The sequence below is a fragment of the Rhynchophorus ferrugineus genome, unplaced genomic scaffold, assembly GCF_030347505.1.
Source record: "Rhynchophorus ferrugineus isolate W39M unplaced genomic scaffold, kcgeb_rfMv2 rfM10, whole genome shotgun sequence".
In the NCBI taxonomy this organism is placed as follows: Eukaryota; Metazoa; Arthropoda; class Insecta; order Coleoptera; family Curculionidae; genus Rhynchophorus; species Rhynchophorus ferrugineus.
The window spans coordinates 16,724,629-16,745,355 of NW_027472589.1; the positions used below are offsets into that span (position 1 = coordinate 16,724,629).

At 33.6% G+C, this 20,727-nt stretch overlaps 1 protein-coding gene across 6 annotated transcripts in view; it reads left to right on the top strand.

The window, feature by feature from the left end:
- Positions 1–20,727, top strand: part of LOC143203428 (uncharacterized) — a 242,113-nt gene that overhangs the window by 161,258 nt on the left and 60,128 nt on the right. For all 6 annotated transcript variants that reach the window (XM_076415549.1, XM_076415553.1, XM_076415552.1 and 3 more), the window contains exon 46: positions 3,534–3,706. In XM_076415549.1, coding sequence (XP_076271664.1) covers positions 3,534–3,706 — 173 coding nt within the window. The remainder of the gene's footprint in view (positions 1–3,533; positions 3,707–20,727) is intronic.

A 20,727-nucleotide genomic window follows, 5' to 3' on the forward strand; every position in this document is an offset into this window, starting at 1 on the left:
GATTTATATAAAATCAATATTTTACTCCTAAAATTAGTTTTCTTCAGTTCACCCACTTTCGAAAACCACTTGGACTTGAACTAAATCAAACGTGTTACTTATTGGGAGTAAATTGAAGTAGAGGTGTCGAATCAAATGGAAGAATATTATATAAAATATTATTGCTGTATGGAATACTACTGGTAAAGCTTTCATCAATGCGCTAATTTAGTACGATTAACCCTTAAACCTTATAAGAGTGCCAGTAAATCTTGATATACTAGCCAGACAATTCAATCAGCACTATGTTAGTAAAGAGCATAAGCTAAACCGTATATTTCCATGCATCCTGATTAAAGTACACCTATATGAGTAGAACGACATTTTTAATAAGATTTAGATATACATTTCTACAGGAAATCAATTACTGATGTGACCTTCTATATATTATCTATAGAAAGCACCCAAATTACCTACACAAGATTTTCTAATGAGGAAGGAACCAAAAGCAGCAAGGGCAGGAAACTGTAGTACACAGTCACCCACATCATATGTGACTGTAGCCATTTAAGTTTTTCAAAGACACGTTATGGCCTCACGAAAAAGATGAAAAACAATTTGCTTAACTACCCAAAAAGTATTTTCAACCTTCTAAAGGATATTAACCTTTTCGCATATTTAATTATATCCACCATCCAGCCGAGACTACACATAAGAAAAATGCAAAATAAGAAATAGAAGCGCACAAGATTTGACAGATATTTTAGTATTAATATGTTTTGCCTTTATTTAAAAATGATTCAATATGAAAATAATGATCCTGTTCATACTGTAGATTTAACGATGAAATTTAAATAGGGATGTGATATGATCATTGTGTCGGACCTTCAAAAAGCTAACATTCTTGGAAAGGCTGCAATGTGTCTTTAAAAATCGGTGCCTGATGAATCATCATTTACATAATTATCTACAAATGGCCGTGTTTATGTATCAAAATCTCTAAAAGAAACCTACGATCTGGACTGTCTGTTTGCCTATGGTCAAACAAGAGGAAGGTTTCATTATGATATTCAGATGGCCCTCTCATTCACATCACTGGCCCTATAAGATCTTCATTGACGAAGTCCTTACTATAACTAGCAAACACTGTCATGTTTCAAATGATAATACAGAGACAGCCAAAAAGGTTCAGTCTTGGTTTGAAGAATCAGAATATTATCAAACATGTTTCCTAGCCAATACTATAGCCAAACATCAACGTAATTCGACCGCCATGAGGAGTTTTAAAGCAGTGGGTGAAGAGTAGAATTCCATCTTCAACATTATTAAAGTAATTAGCTGATGTTTTGGCACAAGAATGGGACAAAATTCCGTTGAACACTCCATGAATCTATTCCGTGAAGAATTGCAGGTGTTCTAAAGACAAAGGGTCACTCAAAATACCATTAATAAATAAATATAGTATTTGTATCAGCTGTTCATCTAATTCTGTCCATCCTCTGTATACATAACACAAATTAATAAGGCATAGTTAAGCATATCATAGCATAGGATTTTAAGTATAATTCAGTATTAATTATTTATTTTCTGCTATTTCTCAGTTCAAAAAGAACCCATTGGGAACACAATGATAGAATGCGAGACCTGCCACATATAGACATGTTGTATCCTTTCAATGTTAAAACAGCTTCAGATTTCTAATCCAAGGTGCCGTGAAAATATTTACTTAGCGCCACACCGTATCGATTTAATTTTTCGTCGGATTTCGATCGAGTTTGGAACTTGCAGCTGTCAATCAAAAACGAAATTCAATTTTCTACCGCGGATATAATCAAAAACTCGCCTATCGCCATCAATTAAAGTGATTAGGTTGCCACGGCCCGTACGCCGCGACCAGTTGCAGGCCTTGGAGCAAGGAACACATTTGTTTTTCGTTGCCCGATCGAATTGACCTCCCAGATAAACCGATTTAAATCCATTTGAGATTATTTTCTATGCGTCTGTCCGTCTCTGTCTCTCGTTCTGTGGCTCTCTTTCTCGATGCAAAAACATAATTGAATAATGGGGTCATGAGTCGATCGATTCGAAATGGATTTATTAAGATTGTTATCGCGTATAAATCATTTTAAAAATTATGTTTTGCAACAACTCGTACAAAAATGAGGAATTTTGGATAATAAAATTTAACGAATGGAAAACATCCGGTATCAGTTATATTTCGTGTTGCAGCTTTCATCTACGAATAATCGCACAAGAATACTTACTTAAGGCAATATCTTGAGGGTTTTCCAACGTTGATGATTATTACATTAGTACAGGGATAATAGGCAAAATAATATGAACACCCGGAATATGCACAATGTTTATTTAATAACAAGATGTTGAAGCACCATTTACTTCTTTTGTGGTTTCCCATATCGTTCTCCAACCCAGGCATTTGTAGTAAACAATGTAAACTATGATTCGGACCATATCGCATTTTTCCAATCATCAAGTGTCCAGACTTTTTGTTCGTTGCGCCATTTCTTTCGCAGCTTAGCATTAGCAATGGTAGTGACTTTGTGGAGTTTTCGCCGTAATGTTTTTGTCACTAAAGTGATTTTGAGTTCTGCTGTCAGTTTTACCCTGGTAGTTTTATATTTTCTCGTCACAATTCTTTTTAATGTTCGTCACTATCTCTCAGTGAACTTTGAATTTTGCCCAGTATCCCCTTCGCCGATGATGTGTTACATATTTTACTTTATTGCATGTTCTATATATTATTTTGTCTATCCCTTGTATAGGTACTAAAATAGTTTCTTAGAATACGTCTGAAATAATACAGGAATGTTCTTAAAGAACATAATCATAAAATTCAGAATCCTCTCAGTGCGCTCAAAGTCGTGAGTTCGAACTATTAACGAAAATTATCTTACCTAAGAGGCCCTAGTATTACTATTGTCAAGATAATGTTGAAATCTCACCTGTTATAAGCATCTTATTATTCTATATTTCTTCATTTACTTCCTCTCTGTAACAAACAAATTTATCTATTTGTAATCTCTATCTTAAGGATGAACTATCATCTCGCATACCTCTTTCAATTCTAATAATGCACTAACCAAAAGCAGCAAGTGTTATTTAATAGCTGTAATAGACAATATTCTACCCATGCACGTATTCTTCACTTCAAAAGATATAAGAGTTCATACTTGCTAATACTACAGCATTGTCTGGCGAACTGAACAGGAAGATCATAAATAAGAATTAATTGAGCCATTTCTAAAATTCATTGAGCGAAAAAAACCTAATACCAACACACCAGTTTGGGTTTATTAACAAGCATTCAACAATTGATCTGGTCCACAGAATAACAGATGTATATGAAAAAGCCTATAAAAGTAAGAAAGTATGCCCAACTATATTCTTAGATGTAGCACAAGCCTTCGATGAGATTTGGCACGAAGGCCTTGTTCATAAACTACAGAAAATATTACCAAAACAACACACAATTTTTTGTTTGTTCTAAATATCTGGTGTTATCGATGAAGTTTGACAGAATATTTTATTTACAGAACATAGAAATTGCTCTACGGTGGAATTCATTGAAAACCCCAAGTCGATTCTAGTTCAACAAGGAGGTGAAGCCTCCTTTTCCGCCACAGTACATCACAATTGCCCCAGAGAAGATTTCGATCTATTCTGGGAAATGGACGGAAGGAGAATAATACCACCAGACATAATCAAGGTAAGTTGGTTATATTTTTTTAATTATATTAACTCATATTTTATTTTCTAATATTAAATATAAGAATTTATATTTCTTATTAAAATTTTTCAACACATTATAGGATTACAGAATACTTATTGTGAATTCTTATTTGTGCAGACCAAGCGAAACATGTTTCCAAAAACTTGTGTATTTTTGGGTACTGATATCGAATTTAATATCAGTTTTTTACCACCAAAAATTCTCTCACAATACGATCGTATATATCAAAAACAGAGAGACTGTATATTTTATAAGAAGTGGAAATCGTATTTTCCTTTATTCAATTACAATTTTTATTTACAACAATATCAAATTACTAAAATAATAATATTCGGTTTTAAATTTTTTTGAAGAATTATTTACCATTTTTTTACTAAAATTTCTTGCATAACTGATTAAGAAATACATTTTATTGTTTAATGTGAATTGGCCGTACATGTTATTTTGCTTTCTGTATATACCTCATTTCTTATTAATTCTTTGTAGGAACATTGTGTTCATATCATCTATATATAACACGTCAATTGAAAAGTCACCGGCCTGACACATAGATGGCGCTACTAGAGTTAAATCCATATGTTTTCTAGTTAACCCTCAAAATATGCGTGTATAAATTTAACAGCTGTCGTATCATTAGTTTGTGAATTATAGCATTTTGAGTGAAGCAACTTTTGTTACTGTGAAAAAAATGAATAAAAAGAAATTTCGCGTGAAGGGAAAAATACAGTTGAAGCATAAACTTGGCTTGATGCCAAGTTTCCGGACACTGCCCCAGGAAAATCAACCATCAAGGATTGGTATACTAAGAACACCGAAAACGGTGAACGCAGTGGACGCCCAAAAGAGGTTGTTACCGATGAAAACATTTTAAAAAAACCACAAAATGATTTTGAATAACCGTAAATTGAAATTGAATGAAATAGCAGACACTCTAAAGATATCAACTGAACTTGTATCATTCACGAATATTGAATATTGGGTATGACACTTTGACCAAAAACAACGACGAGTTGAAGATTCGGAGCTGTGTTTGAAGATGATCAAGCGTAATAAACCCTAGTTTTTGCGCCGATATGTGACAATGGATGAAACATGGTTCCATCCTTTCACTCCGAAGTCCAATTGACAGTCATCCGAGTTGACTGGCTCGGCAACAGTCGGCTGGCAAGATTACGGCGTCTGTATTTCGGTATGCGTATGGAATAATTTTCAATGACTACCTTGATAAAGGAAGGACCATCAACAGCGATTATTATACAGCGTTATTGGACCGTTTGAAGGACGAAATCGCCAAAAACGGCCGCATTTGAAGAAAAAGAAAGTGCTGCTTCACCAAGACAATGCACCGTGTCACAAGTCTGTGAAAACGATGGCAAAAATCCATGATTGGGCTTCGAATTGCTTCCTCCAGATCTGCCCCCCAGCGGCTATTTCCTATTCTCAGATCTCAAAAGAATGCTCGCTGGGAAGAAATTTTCGTCGAATGAAGAGGTGAACGCCGAAACTGAGGCCTATTTTGAAGCAAAGGACAAATCGTACTACAAAAATGGCATCGAAAAGTGCAGGGTCGTTATAATCAGTGTATCACCCTTGAAAGGAATTATGTTGAATAAAAAAAATAATTTTGGTAAAAAATGTGTTTTACTATGGTAGGCCGGGGATTTTTCAATTGACCTGTTAAGATCAAACAGACATACTTTTTCCACTAAAATTATCTTTAAATAAAGGAAAACGTTGTCCACAAATTTTATATACTAGAACAGAAAATTATTTCATGCCAAATTAATATATTTTTAATTGCTGATAGCAACTCTTGTTTTTATTTTCGAATAATACTTCTCAAATTGATTTACAATTTCCGTGTTATTACTTATTATGCCTTAGTTATTTATAAATAATCCATTAGATACTGAAATATACTGTGGAGTAACATTTCTAAGATAGCAACCAGTCTTAATTGAGATCGAGATTAGGATTCAAATAAACTGGTTCAATTAACACATATTTTCCGCAATGGTGCAGGTTTTTTTTTGTGTTCTTTATATCAAATGAAGAAAGTTTACGATTAGGTGTCAATAACAACACTGTAAATTAATTTTAGGTTGAGGAATTTGAAGATACTCCTGTAGTTATTTTTGAAATATATTTATGGAGTAAGGCTTCCATTTTTTTCTATTTTCTCAGCATAATTTTTCCAAATAAAGTTTGTTTTGGTGAACGTGGAAACTATTAATATTTAAGTTATGAGACTTGTAGGGTTACCAAAAGCAATAGCGACTTGTTGGAAGGACATTACAGACCACACTGTCAAACTAATCCTATTCTAATGTAAACTTAAGCCATCAATTCGTAAGGGACTACCAAAGGACATGGTCTTTGTCTCATCTTGATACCTTTTAGTTGTAGTAAAAGTAATTTACTAGTTAGTAGTTAAGTTAATACCGTTGAACCTTCGTTCGCCAGTTGCTTTTGTTGATCTTGTGTATTGAACTGTTTTTTCCCAAAGTTTATTTATATAGTCAATATAGATATTTTTTCCCAAAGTTTATTTATATAGTCAATATAGATATTTTGGCGTATTCAAATTCCAATAGTCAATTTAACTTCAAACCTCTGCTCAAGTTGTAGTGGACTACGTTGGTTCACAGCAACTTCAGTCCGCCTTTAGTGGCCTTATTCTCCGAACTGTGATAAACACCGTGACAGAAATCTACCAACCAGACTAGGGATGTTTTCCAAAGCATGTATTTTCCTAGGTATGATTTCTTAATTTAAATAGGTCATGGCTAGGGGAGTAAGACCTTCAATCTACCTTGGGTCACCTTACAGCTTAAACTGCGATACCTTTATCCGAACTGCACTTCAAGTAACTGCGAAATAGTATCCAATGCAAAGTCAACTTGTTTTTTTTGTCTGATTGATTTCGCTTAATTGAAGTTATTCATAAAAACGACTATAACGACTCTACAGTGTCAATACTATCGAATCAATCATTTAACATCTTAACCTTATAATATAGTGAATCACAGGGATATCTTAAAATATCCAATGCACTATTAACCGGGCAAGGTCTTTGTTTTATGTTAACGTATTTCCTTTAAGCATAATTAGAACTGTCGAATAAGTTACGGTCATAAACTTTCTGTTAATATTTTATTATTTTTTTAAGGCAAACAACGTAAATTATAGCGTGTATATTCCAAAACAGTTATCATAACTTTGTTCGTTCATAACTATTCTTAGAGTAGTCTTCCGTCAGAAATCTGGCGGTGCAATGATTTCATCTCTCTTCAATAGTTGAATAGTTCAACTTATTTAGAGATCTTAGACAATATTTATAAACAATATTAAGATAAATGCAGCTGCCGGGTATTGTCGGCAAGCAACTGTTAAACAACGTAACTGTTGAGTATCTGTGATCATTGTGGCATTTGCTTACGTAAAATAATAGGTTTCCTTTAACTATTATTGAGTTATTCAGTATATAATTACACTAATCATGGAAGACTCAAAATTGCATTTTCGATATTCATTTCTTTTCTTGTTTGATTTAAAAGAAAATCTGCTACCGGAAGTCCATTAAACATTATCATTAAACAGATGGTGATGGTGCTCCGTCATATCCTTATTGTCAGTTTTTGTATAAATGATTTAAAAGCCTTTGATGTCAAAAACTAGGAACTGCAAGACTTATTTTACAAAAACCCAGCTCAAACTCTCAAACAACCTTAGATAGCTTAGCAGTTAATGAATCAATTATCTCCACATATATTTATGCGATGGGAAAAATCCAAAAGTAGCGAAAATGAGTACCATGAATTAACTGCAAATGTTATTTCAAGCCGTTTCAACGTCGCAGCTTGATTAGCTGCCAGACAAAATGTAGATTTCCCTGTGGTATATTGTGACTACCAACAAAACGTGGATCTAATACGACAATAGTCATTGACAACAAAGCGGAATATTCATGACCATAAATCTAGCTAAGCATATGGTGGGATAAACAAGATATAGTATATTACAAGCTATACAAGGCGAATAAAATTGTTACTGCAGATGTCTATCGACGTCAATTGGCTCGACTAAATGACGTATTGTTGCAAAAAATTCCAGCAATAGTGACCAACTGATACAAATTAATCCTCTGGAGTGACAGCGCTCGGTCACATTTTGCCACATTTGTACACAGATCGCATTGAGAGTTCTGCCTCACCCAGCGTACTGACCAGACATAGCGCATTGTATTTACCACTTCTTCAGATCACCATAACTCGGCTTACATACAGTTTTGAGATGCTCAAGAAGTTCGAAAATGTATTGATTGTTAGATCGCAGCCAGATTAACATCGTTCTTTCGAGTCGGTATCGCCATATTGTCAGAAAATGTTGTAGAGATGAAGGGGAATATTTCAATTATTCTCAGATGTGTGTCATTTTAAAGTGACAAAATTATCATAAATACATGCGAGCACCTACCATTATATAACTTGTAAAACATTACTATTTGTATTGGTGTTTGATATTGAATATATCTTTTTTGTTATTTTTATTATCAAAGCTTTAATATTAATTACTGAAAGATCACATTAACGAAAAACCCTAAAAATTTACAGGATTATATTTGCTTTAAGTCAGTTAACTATGCTATAGCCCTGGTATTTCAGACCGTATAACACTTTATTTTGTACAGATTTCATTGAAAAAATGAATGTTTTTATTCAGTTTATAGCTCGAGCCATTTTAGACGATACCGCTTTTTCTAACCTAGAGCAAAAGTTCGAATTATTTTTAGATAGTCCGTCCAAATCTGGGTCGAACCGACTGCTGGTAGGTCAGAGCGAAAGAAGTGCAAGGACGCGACGCTTATTAACGATGATAATAATAATAATAATATCGATATGGATCTAAAGCCACTCTATTTAGGTATGGAAAGAGAAATTGTTCTGTTCGTCGTCGGCGTAGTCGGAGAGGATATAAAAATAAATCGTTAACGGCGGCAATTAATAAAACTCTTATTTCTTCGATAGTCGGTCGTCGTTGCACAACATCGGCAACGCCATATTCGGAGTGTCTTTGACTTTTACACAATAATGAATTTGTATTTTTTTCACTCTCCGCCATTTTACTATTTTAGTCCGACATAAGGTGATTTTATGACCTCTCCTGAAACGAAGCGATTCTTACGTCACCTGGTGATCGGAGATTTTATATTGCTGTGGTGGTAACACTGCATGGATTTTTAATACTATATTTTCTAGAAATTAGGGTGGTATATTTAATCTGTACCTGATGTTTAATGCGGTGTTCAAAATGCAGTTCTGGGCATAATACGTAGTTCTATTAGAATATAAATGAGTTTAATTTTTTTTTGTTAATTTGAAGCTTCATTGCGAAAATCACTCAATGTATTTTATTCAAAATATTGTCCATTGATTGTCCGCTACTTTCAAATAATTTATCTTTTAGAGTACAGGTGCGGTTAGATAACGACAAAATATTCGGCGATTTATTTCGGTACAAATGGAATCTAATTATATGCAGAAGAAATATTTATTTTTAGACGAACAGATATTGAATAATAAACAAGATATTAAACACTAAACAAGATCACACTATAAGAATTTAAAAAGAAAGAAATGCACGTGGCAGGGTTACCTTCAGGTGCTCCGAACAGTCGACACGTCTGATCAATCTCCGAGTCAGGAACGGGAAAGAACCTCGAGGCGTCGCGTCATCCCCTAGCTTCACCACCCGAGGTTGCCACGTCGTACCCTCTGTCAGTACCACTTGTTGCTACCTCACCGTGGGTGCTAACTTCAGGTATGTGCAACGCCTCGAGTAGATCTGTGGGCTGCTGAGAATTGCGGGAAAATTCGAAACATCTGAAGGTCGCTACAATCTCTTGAGGCTATCTACGAGTCGAGCAAAGAGTTTCATATGTCGGAAAGAGTAGCAATCAGGCTTGAAGAATAAGGCGGATCTGGTAGAAGTTCACATTTGTAATCACAACATGTGATTGAGCGCTGTCTTCAATTTTCAATTTTTTGGCTATCTGGAACGCTCTTTGTCTTCGATGTCAAGATAACCAAACTTAAAACGTCGAACTAATGGAGCATGGTTGCCACACAAAGCGCTGAAAAATGTTTGTGTTCACACTTGGACGAACTGACATATACTCAACTGCGAATCCTGCCAGTGAAGCTTGAAGTTGGTTACAAATGTACCCGATTCGATTTAATATACACTGACAGCATCTATTGTAAATACTTTCAAATTAATTTATGGGCTTGGGTTTTTCTGGACAGGGCATAATGTTAAACTTGGTCTTCAAAACACAGTTCTCAGTATAATACGTAATAACTGAGCTGTCCTATGTCCTATATTAATTAAATACTCACCTTTAGTTGTTTCCACTCATCACCATGTCAGCATAGGGTTATAATCCCACATACCGAAAATTTTATTCAGCCACTGTCACTTTCTGAGTTACTAGTGAATAGCTTTAATGTTAATTTCATTACAATAAAATAACATCGCATACTTATAAATAGTGAAATATGTTAAAGTAACTACTATAGTATTGGTTAAATTGAATTATATGTACGGATTATCTCAAATTAATATCTGCTACTTAAAACCAATTACATCAAATACTCAAGACTGTCGAAGAGTTCTCCAATGATTTCATGCCATTTGGATTAAATAAATGTTGTACCGTCAGTATTCAAGGAAATATTCAACTAAATCCTTATAAAATGCAGGACTACATGTATCTTGACATGAAACAGGCTCAAGTTATTGAACCAGAAATCTATGAGAATTGATAAAAAGAATAAATTTTAAAAGCTCAACATTTAAAATCATCTCTCGTTATACAGATGCAAGATTTTCTCTAAGCTACTCAGTTAATATTGTACAGTGGACTGAAATTAATTTCAAAATTCACCAGCACATGAAAACACCATCCTATTAGTATAGCGTACCGAACCAATTTGCCTAAAAATCAGAACTAGAATGGGGGGAATTGGTAGATTTTGGCAAGTAACTTCTTCAACATATAATTAATTGAAGAAATAATGTCTTAAAAGAATCCAAGCATTTAATCTTTTTGGTATTTTAAATATCTTGGATTTGAAACGTTGATCTGATCTGTTTCAGTGAATATTTATTGCTATGTTGAAAAGCAGTGAAGAAATGATATGCTCATTAAGAACACGGAGCTGAAATATATTGCTACAGAACGCACCAAAGTATTACTCAGTTCAGACGGACTTTATTTATTTCACATCTCTCTGCTAAAAGAGTTAAACTTTCCGCAAATGCCATTTTCTCGGTATCAATTCAGACATTTTCAGTGCTCTCAAAAATGTTTTGCTAAGCTTCATTTGCTGTGCTAACCGATTCAATTGATTAAAACCGATTAGGTCAGATGTTCTTTGTTTGTGAATTTATTGTAGTTACTCACAATCTGACCATTTTCAACTGGAGATATGTGTTAGTCCCAAAACTATCAACCCTTGCCTTTTTTTAAAGATGAGACAGAAGTAGCAACTAGTGATGGATAATATATATTAACAATACCTTTTTAAATTCACTGATTTAACGCTACGAACTAATTCCAACACTTAATATATACTCTTCCATATAAGATGTATATACCAGTTTATAGTTTCCACAGCATTGTATCTATATCTCTGAAAATACGCTGTTATATGTAAATCTCGTTTTCTTATATTCGAGTTACATATGTTTAAAAATATATAATTACTACAAGGTATATTATAAATATTTACTTTGAATATTAGCTGTTCCGTTACGTTTTCTGCTCTCAATCCGACAGATTGAAGCTTTGATTAATTGCCAAATCAGATAAATATATGCAAATAGGCTAATTGTATAACTATAATATAATGCAGAGTCACAAATATGTTTTCGTAGTTGAGCATGAGATTGCAAAAATGGAGCGACATAGCTGCAAGTGTTTCGCGAATACTTCGAGGGGACTTTATATATTTATGTAATACGCATACTGCGATGTATTATGAACTAAAATCAACCTAAGAGAATGAAATGGTTCACAAACATTCATTTATAAAACGATAGAGTGTGCTTTATAAAATATTAATACTGCTATGATAAAATACAGTGATTTATTAAATAATTTGAAATGACTCGTAATTTTGTAAGGATTGTAAATTCATTTTCAAGTTTTTTATGATAATACATAGTTGTCACTATTTATGCCCTATTTTTTTCTATCTCACTAGAGAGTATTCCTAAAATGAATCTTTAGATACCATCTACTGTTAAATATCAGGAGCGATATCTGTTGAGTACGTCAGAGAACCTATTTAAGTGTTTGGATACAGATTTTCATATTTTTGTAACATGTAACCAAGCATTCTAAATTATAATATCTCTTTTCTGTCTATATTCAACAAAGATATTATTGGGAATCGACGATCTCCCAGAATGCATTGGTTTAACTTCGATTCTATATTCAGACTGTAACTAGTGCAGTACCACTCATATAATGCAACACCTCACTCTTAAAGCAAATATTACAGGGATATTCAACCATACTTTCGCCCGCCAGTTTACCTGCGAAGATCTTCGAAATGATACTATTTCTACCCAAATTTTCATTTCAGTTTCATCAATTTCATCAATAATGTCCAAATTTCGCTATGGAATGCATTTCCATATTTTGGTGATGTCAGATTCCCACAGTCTATGGCTAAGAAACTGAGTTACTACTAAAATTACAGTAGACTAAGCTAATTCACAGCTACTTCAGTCGGCCGTTGGTGACCTTACACCGTGAACTGTGATGCATATATCGGGAACCCGCAGACTAGGGCTATTTTTCAAAGCTTGAATATTTCTTACTTCGTAATATCACTAACTGACAAAATTGAACACTGTAAATAAACTAAATGACATATATCGGATGATAATTCTCACTCAGTAACAAAAAGAATTTAATCTCATTTCTTCCTCTAGATGTTAAAGCAATTATTCTACAATATTAAAATAATGATTGGAGTCTATATTGCCTCCCAGCATTACAACCCAGATACACAGTAGTTCCACAGTACTATTATTATGCAGGTCATCGATATCTGAATAACCAAAGCCGGACAGAATAAAGGATAACAATAAAGAATTTCAAAAAATCGGGCAAAACACGTAAAAAACCCACGATGACAGGTGGATCTAAATGGGGTTATACAGAGCATTATTTAAAACAATTACATCATACTTAAGTTGTGATTAGTGTGATCAGCCTTGGTATTTTCACACCGCGTCAATACCACCAAACATTCCTGATAAAATTTCAAAAAAATAATGACCCGCCTGTCCATTACTTCGCTGTTTATCACGTGAGAAGTCGTTAATGTATCGCGTAAATGGCGTTTCCACAAATCGATTTATCGCCGAATTCGTTTCGTAAAAGAAAATATTTTCGTTGGCCTTTCCTCTCACGAATAACATATCAAATATCACTGGTAGGTCAGCAACCGACCAGCAGTATTTACATCGATATTCAATAAAATGCATTCCAAGTACATTTAATTGTAATATTAGGATGGTGAATTCATTTTTGGGGGTTATTTTTGTACATTGTTCAGTCTTTTTAGTGAATTATTATTATTATTATTTTATATATTTTAAAGTCTCCTTTTACCAACTATGGCTTTATCTGGACTGGACCTACAGTTTAACGTGGGCTTCGAACCACGGTCCTCAGCATTAAAGCCTACCGACTGGCGAGTGACCAACTTTAGAAATCATCCCAGAAGACATCCGGTTTTACCCAGTCTGGTTACTGGCGTGACTGGGATCATTTTCCTTGTCGGATTTTACACTCTTGCCTAGAACATTCACAAATTTTAAACAGTCACAAACATAAATTTACGACCATGCCCCAGCAGGATTCGAACCCGCGGTTATCGCAACAGTAGGACTGTCCCATCGCCTTTACCACTGCGCCACTACGCCAAGCCGGCCGTGAATTATTATTTAAAAGTAACATTTGAATTCAACCCTTCCAACAACAAATTTGAAGATACGACAATAGCTGAATCTTTAATTCAGTTCAATTTATTATGTGAAATAATTTATTTATCTAAGAATATTGGATAAATAAATCTACACGAGTATGCGTATAATAACTTATTAGGTGCTTACGTGTACGTTCACCTGATATATTTATTATTAAACAACGGTAAAACAGCCTTAACTAACTGTCAACTTGGACGGTTTTCCCATTTCTCTACATAGAATAATAGCAATCATGCAACAATCAAAATTACATTTTCGACATTCCATTTGTTATTTGATTGTAAGGAATCTGCTTTCGAAGCCCATCAAACACATCTAGAAACGTGTGGTGATGCTGCTCCGTCATATCTCTTTTTTCGGTTTTGATTTTAATGATTGAAAAGTGGTGACTTTGATATCAGTGACAATGGGCTTGCTCAAACCAAATCAAACCAGAAATATTCGAAGACAGTCAATTGCAAGACTTGGAATTGGACGCAAATTCAAACTTAGCTTAGCAGTTGAAAGGCTACCACACGAATTCATTGAAAATACATTTCCAAAGCAGGGTGTTATAATACCACAATTTCATTGCTTGCTAGGTATATAATAAAAGTTCTCTGTGGCGTATTGTGACTGGCGATCAAAATGGATCTACTACGACAGTCCCAAGGATGATAAGTCATGGGTTAGTCCAGGAGAGAAATTTCTAAAGTCTTGCCATGGATACCTTTTAAAACTTAGTGAAACTATTACGAGAAAGGATACCGACTTCAATTAATTCATTTTGATTGCTACTAGTATAGATCCATGAAACATGACATGACTTTACATGACATTAACATAACTTGGTTGACATGGTTTCGAAATACTGAAGAAGTGAGGAAATGGATAGATGGCGAGTAGATATTATAATAGATAATAGATCGAATCAACGCCGGAGATCAGTTAGAAAATGATAGAAAATATTTTGATTAATGGATATTAACCAATTTTTCTCAACAAATAGAGAAAATTTTCTCAATAAATAAAAAACTTGTTAGATCAGCTATAGTACAAACAGTACTGTGAATTCTGTCCAATTCATATATTCACGAAAGCTTATAATGTACTAACAATTGTCAACATCTATTGATAACAATTAAATTGATCCTACGGCTTTCATCTAAGTCCTTGTGTCAGAGTAGTTAAATTGCAATATATTGCTACTTCCTTTATCCTTTTTAAACGCATCCACTATATTCTAGTACTCTATTAAGTAGAGTTGTATAAACCTATTTATTTGCTTCAAAATCATAAATAGCATATTACAGATTTCTTAGATATTTTGAAAAATTTCGTCCTGCTGAAATATCAATGATGTATTGATAGAATGTGAACTGAATGGATTGATAAAATATGTTTACCGGTGAAGAACATCTTGCTCAAGTGACCATGGACTATCAGATAAAGTATTTGACAGTATTGTTTAAACTCTTTAGATTTTTTTTCGATAAACTTTTTCATTCACCGTCTTTAAACCTCTTATTTCTAAGTTTATTATTCCTGCAGTTTTTTGCAATCTAGGAATGGCAGTCCAAGCTTAAAAAGCGATTATCTCGGCATCTATAAAAAGACATTTGTTCATCAGATTATATTGTCAGATATTATAATGTCAATGACAAAAAAGGTGAACCAAGAAAGTTCAAAGAAGAATCACACGAAGACTTATTGGACCAAAAAATCAATAGCTCAAACTCATAAAGAAATTTCAGATAGTTTAGCAGCTAATGAATAAAATATTTTTAAACGTTTACATGCGATGAGAAATATCAAGATTATTATTAATATCAAGATTACAAGGAAGGGGGAACATGGCCATCACACGAATTGACTCAAAATGATTCGAACTGTTTCAAAATCATTATTGAATAAGCGCAAAAAGTCATGGATTAGCCCAGGAGGACCACCAATAGCGAGACCGAAAAAAAAACAATAATAACAAATTTAAAAATCTTTTATTGCAAAAAAAAGGTCAACAATAGCGAATAATAGATGCAAAGTCATCCTCGTGCATGACAATGTAACTCTGTCTGCCTTACACAACGTACTCAATAGACTTAATATCTTCTAAATATCACTTTTACAGATCGATCAATGTTCTTTCGACGCGGTATCCTAATTTTGCCAGAAGTCTGGAAAAGAGGTGTAGAAAACGATGGATAATAATAATGGATAAATGTACTGTTGAGTATATTTTTAATGAAATGCCTTTTTGAAATGAAAAAGAACAATACATGAAAGTACTTAAAAGAAAGAAAGTTATGGTATATATATATATATATATATATATATATATATATATATATATAATAAACTAACATAAGCCTTATAATATTAAATTTACAACCAATAGATGGCAGTAAATAAGAATCTTAGTACTTAAGTTACTGTTGTAAGAAATCCCTAATACTAATATACTTTTTCTAGAAAAAAAAGTAGATGCCACAAACAAGGAGGTAGGGGGTATAATAAAACGAACAAATTACCGTCAATAACATGAGAGATTTCCACTCTCTCGACAACGCTGACGTGCATTTCGTAACAGATCACAACGACTAAATACAGACGCATAATCTGACAATATCGCTTAATGGTGGATTATTATGAAGCGCCATATTTGGATGAAAAGAGAAATTCCACGCACGCCAAGATCGTTTTTTTTTTTCTTTTAAATTTTCAGTATTAAGCTCGCAAACCTCGGGGCGTATAGGCCGCGTTTACGCTTGTATATGGGGAACGACATTATGGTGCGTGTAGAAATAAGTCGGTACTGATTTGAACATGTCTTATTATTTAACAATTTGTTGCAATTAGTTTTATATTATTGCCTCAATAAAGCAGCCTCAATTATTATTTATATGAATTAATGGACGCGGTAATGTTACTGAAAGGTATTCGACTGTATATATGTGGCAGTTATGATAAAAGTCTTGTAATATAGTCTATTATCGGTACCAAATAAAGTAAAATATACCAATAGCAATATATAGTGGAACTAGCAAAAATGTTACTAAGACGAAATTAACAAATATAGTTCCATATAAATGTGGAAGGAAATCAAACGAAATGAAGGAAAACATTATATTTGAAAACCAATAAACTGAAAATCTAGAGGCAGATAAAGTTTCTATATAGACTAAGTAACTTCTAAGGAGTATTCAAGATATAGTCCTCCGGACTCCGGATATTGATAAAGATAATGCTAACAATAATTACCATTAAGAAGAGATGATGCAATCACGTATCACAATACCATAAAAACATGAGAAGCATATAAATGTGTCACACAAATAGAACTAACACAATTAATGTATCCAATGTAAATGAAAATAGAATACAAGAGGGAAGAAATAAAAATATGAAACATAAAAAATTTAAAATATGCTACACGTTGGCTATTGGACGTTGTCGACTCGTCCTTGAAGGAGGGAATATCGCCCATTGATTCATACCCAACCAAGGAGATCTATACTTGAGTAAACATACTAGGCTTTCTCTTTAATTATTTGATTACTGTTGATGTTCGGTATTGTTTATCCCTTTTTCGTTGAATTTAATATCGTAGAAGTAACAACGAAGCAGTCCAAATAAATAGATCATTCGCAGATTATAAAGTAAAATTATAATATAGTGAAACCGCAAGCGCTTCTGAGTAAATTAAAGTGCTGGTTATATGAAAATGACTAAATGAAACGTAAGTCACAATGCTTTTTCGTCACTTTGACTGGTGTCGTCATTTCGCGACTATACAATAGTACGGTCTTGATCTAAAGGGGACGGGGCAGACAAAAATTGTATATATAAAATAATAAATTAATAAAGAAATAAAATTAATAACACAAACACGGGGGTTCAAATCATAAATAGTGTATATATAATTTAAAAAAGAATACAAATATAGGACTAGAAACACAATCATAACGAAGTAGAGATTCCATCCAGATATCTCACATCAGCACTCATACCGATGTGGTAATGGTTATTTGGTCAGTAACACGAAACTTAACATAGCCTAGATTATATGGAGAAAATAGATCTCTCGTAGATATCCGAGGAGTCTGTCTGTATTTTCTCCTGTTAAGACATATCTAAAATTTTGCAGCTCATGGTTAGTTCTAATCGGGGTGAGCCGCGGACAGTCGTTCAATATGTGGTAGACCAAAATGCTTCTTTGTAGTGAGCTTTAGAAAAAACATATAGAATTATTGACAAAAAGAACACTGTTAACACACTGGACATAAACAGATATTCCTCGCGGAGTAGATTCGTAGAGTATCTCAATAGTTTCCAATGATATTGGAGGTCAAAATCTACTGCTCCAAAACTTCGGGAAGATGTTACAATACTGAACATTTTTTGGCTGTGTGTATGAGCGTATTGTCGTCTAAGAATTTGGCAATTTTTGGCATCGATATGCTATTTGTAGAGATAACTTCATCATCCCGCCAGTGAAGTGAGTGGAAAAACCAGCTGAATACTACCACAGTGCACATATTATAACTTATATAATATTATAAGTGCATAGACTGGTAAACAAAATAAATATGGACTTAAACGCCAAAAGATATTGTTCAACTACCTTCCTAGACATATCTCAGGCGTTTGATAAAGTATGGAATACGGAATTGCAGGTTAAATTAAAGAAACTTCTCCCTCAGCCGGATTATGGGCTACAAAAATATCATAGATTGTCATTTTGCTGTAAAACAAAGCAATGAAAATACCGAATTACAATATGTTCAGGAGCTCCGCAAGGTGGTGTACTGAGTCCGGTACTATAGCTTCTGTACATAGCCGATCTACCTACAACAAAAATAACTACTACGGCAATATACGCAGACGACACAGCAGTCTTAGCATCTCATGAAGATCCAGCCATAGCATCAATTAACCTACAAACACACCTAAATCAAATAAAAATGTTCCTGAAAAAGTGGCATATACTTTTATATTCAATGAAAGAAAATCAACTCAAATAACTACGCTCAGTAGAAGAACATGTCTACCAGTCTATATCAGTAATTGTCAACTCCCACAAGCAGAGGATGGTAAATATATTGGTATGCACCTAGACCGACGTCTCACTTGCAAGAAGCACACTCGCCAAATTAAAAAACCTTGGACTTACACTCAGTATATTGGCTTATCGGGCGCAAATCCAAGTTATTAATATGTACAAGATATTGTTGTATAAATCTACACTCAAGCCTGTTTGGTGATATGGAATCCAACTATAGCAAACCGCTAGCAAGCCTAATATATCCATCATACAACAGTTCCAAAATAAAGTGTTGCGTGCCATTGTCGATGCTCCGTACTGTTTGAAATGAAGTGATACAACGCGATATTCCTCGAAAGAGTATCAGTGCATCCAAATATACTCGCTAATCAGCTAAATATGCGAAGTGACAGTGCGTAGACTAAAATGACTAACACCATCCGATCTGATTATTGGACATATATAGGCTTTAATAATAAAGTTATTGTCTACATGGAATGTATATATAATATAACAAATACTTATTGCCCTCTGGGCAGATTGTAGAACTACTAAGAGTAATACAAAAATATATTTTACTTTAGAAAGCAGATATTTTCTCCATACATAGCCCGATGTTTTGAAGGAAACAAGGTAAACGATGATTCATCGAACCTTGCTATATTCTTCCAATCATGAATGGTTCAGATTTTATGACCGTTTCATCACTTCTTTCGCAACTTAACGTTGGCTTCCGTTATAAAATACTTCGCAATCGCAGCCCTTCCATGAATGTGTGGAGCTCTAGTGGTACTGTTTTTCTCAAAACAGTATCGATCAAGTGAGAGTTGAGTTCTGTTGTCGCTTTTACCGTGGTCACTGTTTTGCACATCGCATTATATACATGGAAGCAGTCTTCCCGACATGCGACAAGATGCACTATAGTTCATGATGTTCATATTGTTTTGTCTATTCTTTGTATGTAAGACATGCTCGAAACGTTAAACTTATCCATAAGGGTTAGAACACACTGTTTGTCTATAAAATCCTGAACATTTTGTTACCGGCTGAACTTAGCGATCGAGTACTAAGATATGAGTAATTAAGAAGGAAGAATAGCAAGCTCTCAGAGAAGCCTTAATTCAAAAAAGGCTAAAAATATATAATTGTAATAATAGCAATAATAATTTTAATAATTAGAAGAAATCTTGGTTGGATAACAAAGATGGATATCTGGAAATATTTTGCGAAACAAAAAGAAACAAAATACGAAACAATCATCTCAAAGCCGTATGTAGTATATGCTTTTGTATTCAATGGCAGTCCAGGCTTAGCTATTGCTGTATAAGCTAATTACCTTAAAAATAATATATATATATATATATATATATATATATATATATATATTAATTCTAACAATAATTATTAACTAAAAATAATGTGATATTAAATATTAACCATCATTTTGCATTGCACATGCTACACGAAGACTATGAGTTAATATATTTATAACATTTAAGCAATGCCATCATAAAATATATAAATACAATTAAACATAATGGCTGCTTTTATTAAATGTAAAATATATGAAATTCTATGGAAGTATTTTTATATATTTATATCAATGTTAACTGTTATAAATATTTATATGAACAGAACGTTTCTGAACAAATAACGAAATTGTTCGGAATTATTATATAATATTAAGTTGAGGAAAATAATATCGAGGTACCGTCCATTTCATTACCGTCGTTAAGGTACCCTCCGCTTAGAAAATAAATAACAATTTTGTCATACTTGCTTTTTCCTCAAACTCACCAAAAATTGTATAGTTTTTATGATGATAAGAGCTAAATTGAATGCGAGCGACATAATAGGGGAGATCATCTTTCTTCCGGAAATTTGAATGTTAAAGATGAACCTCGTTCTAGCC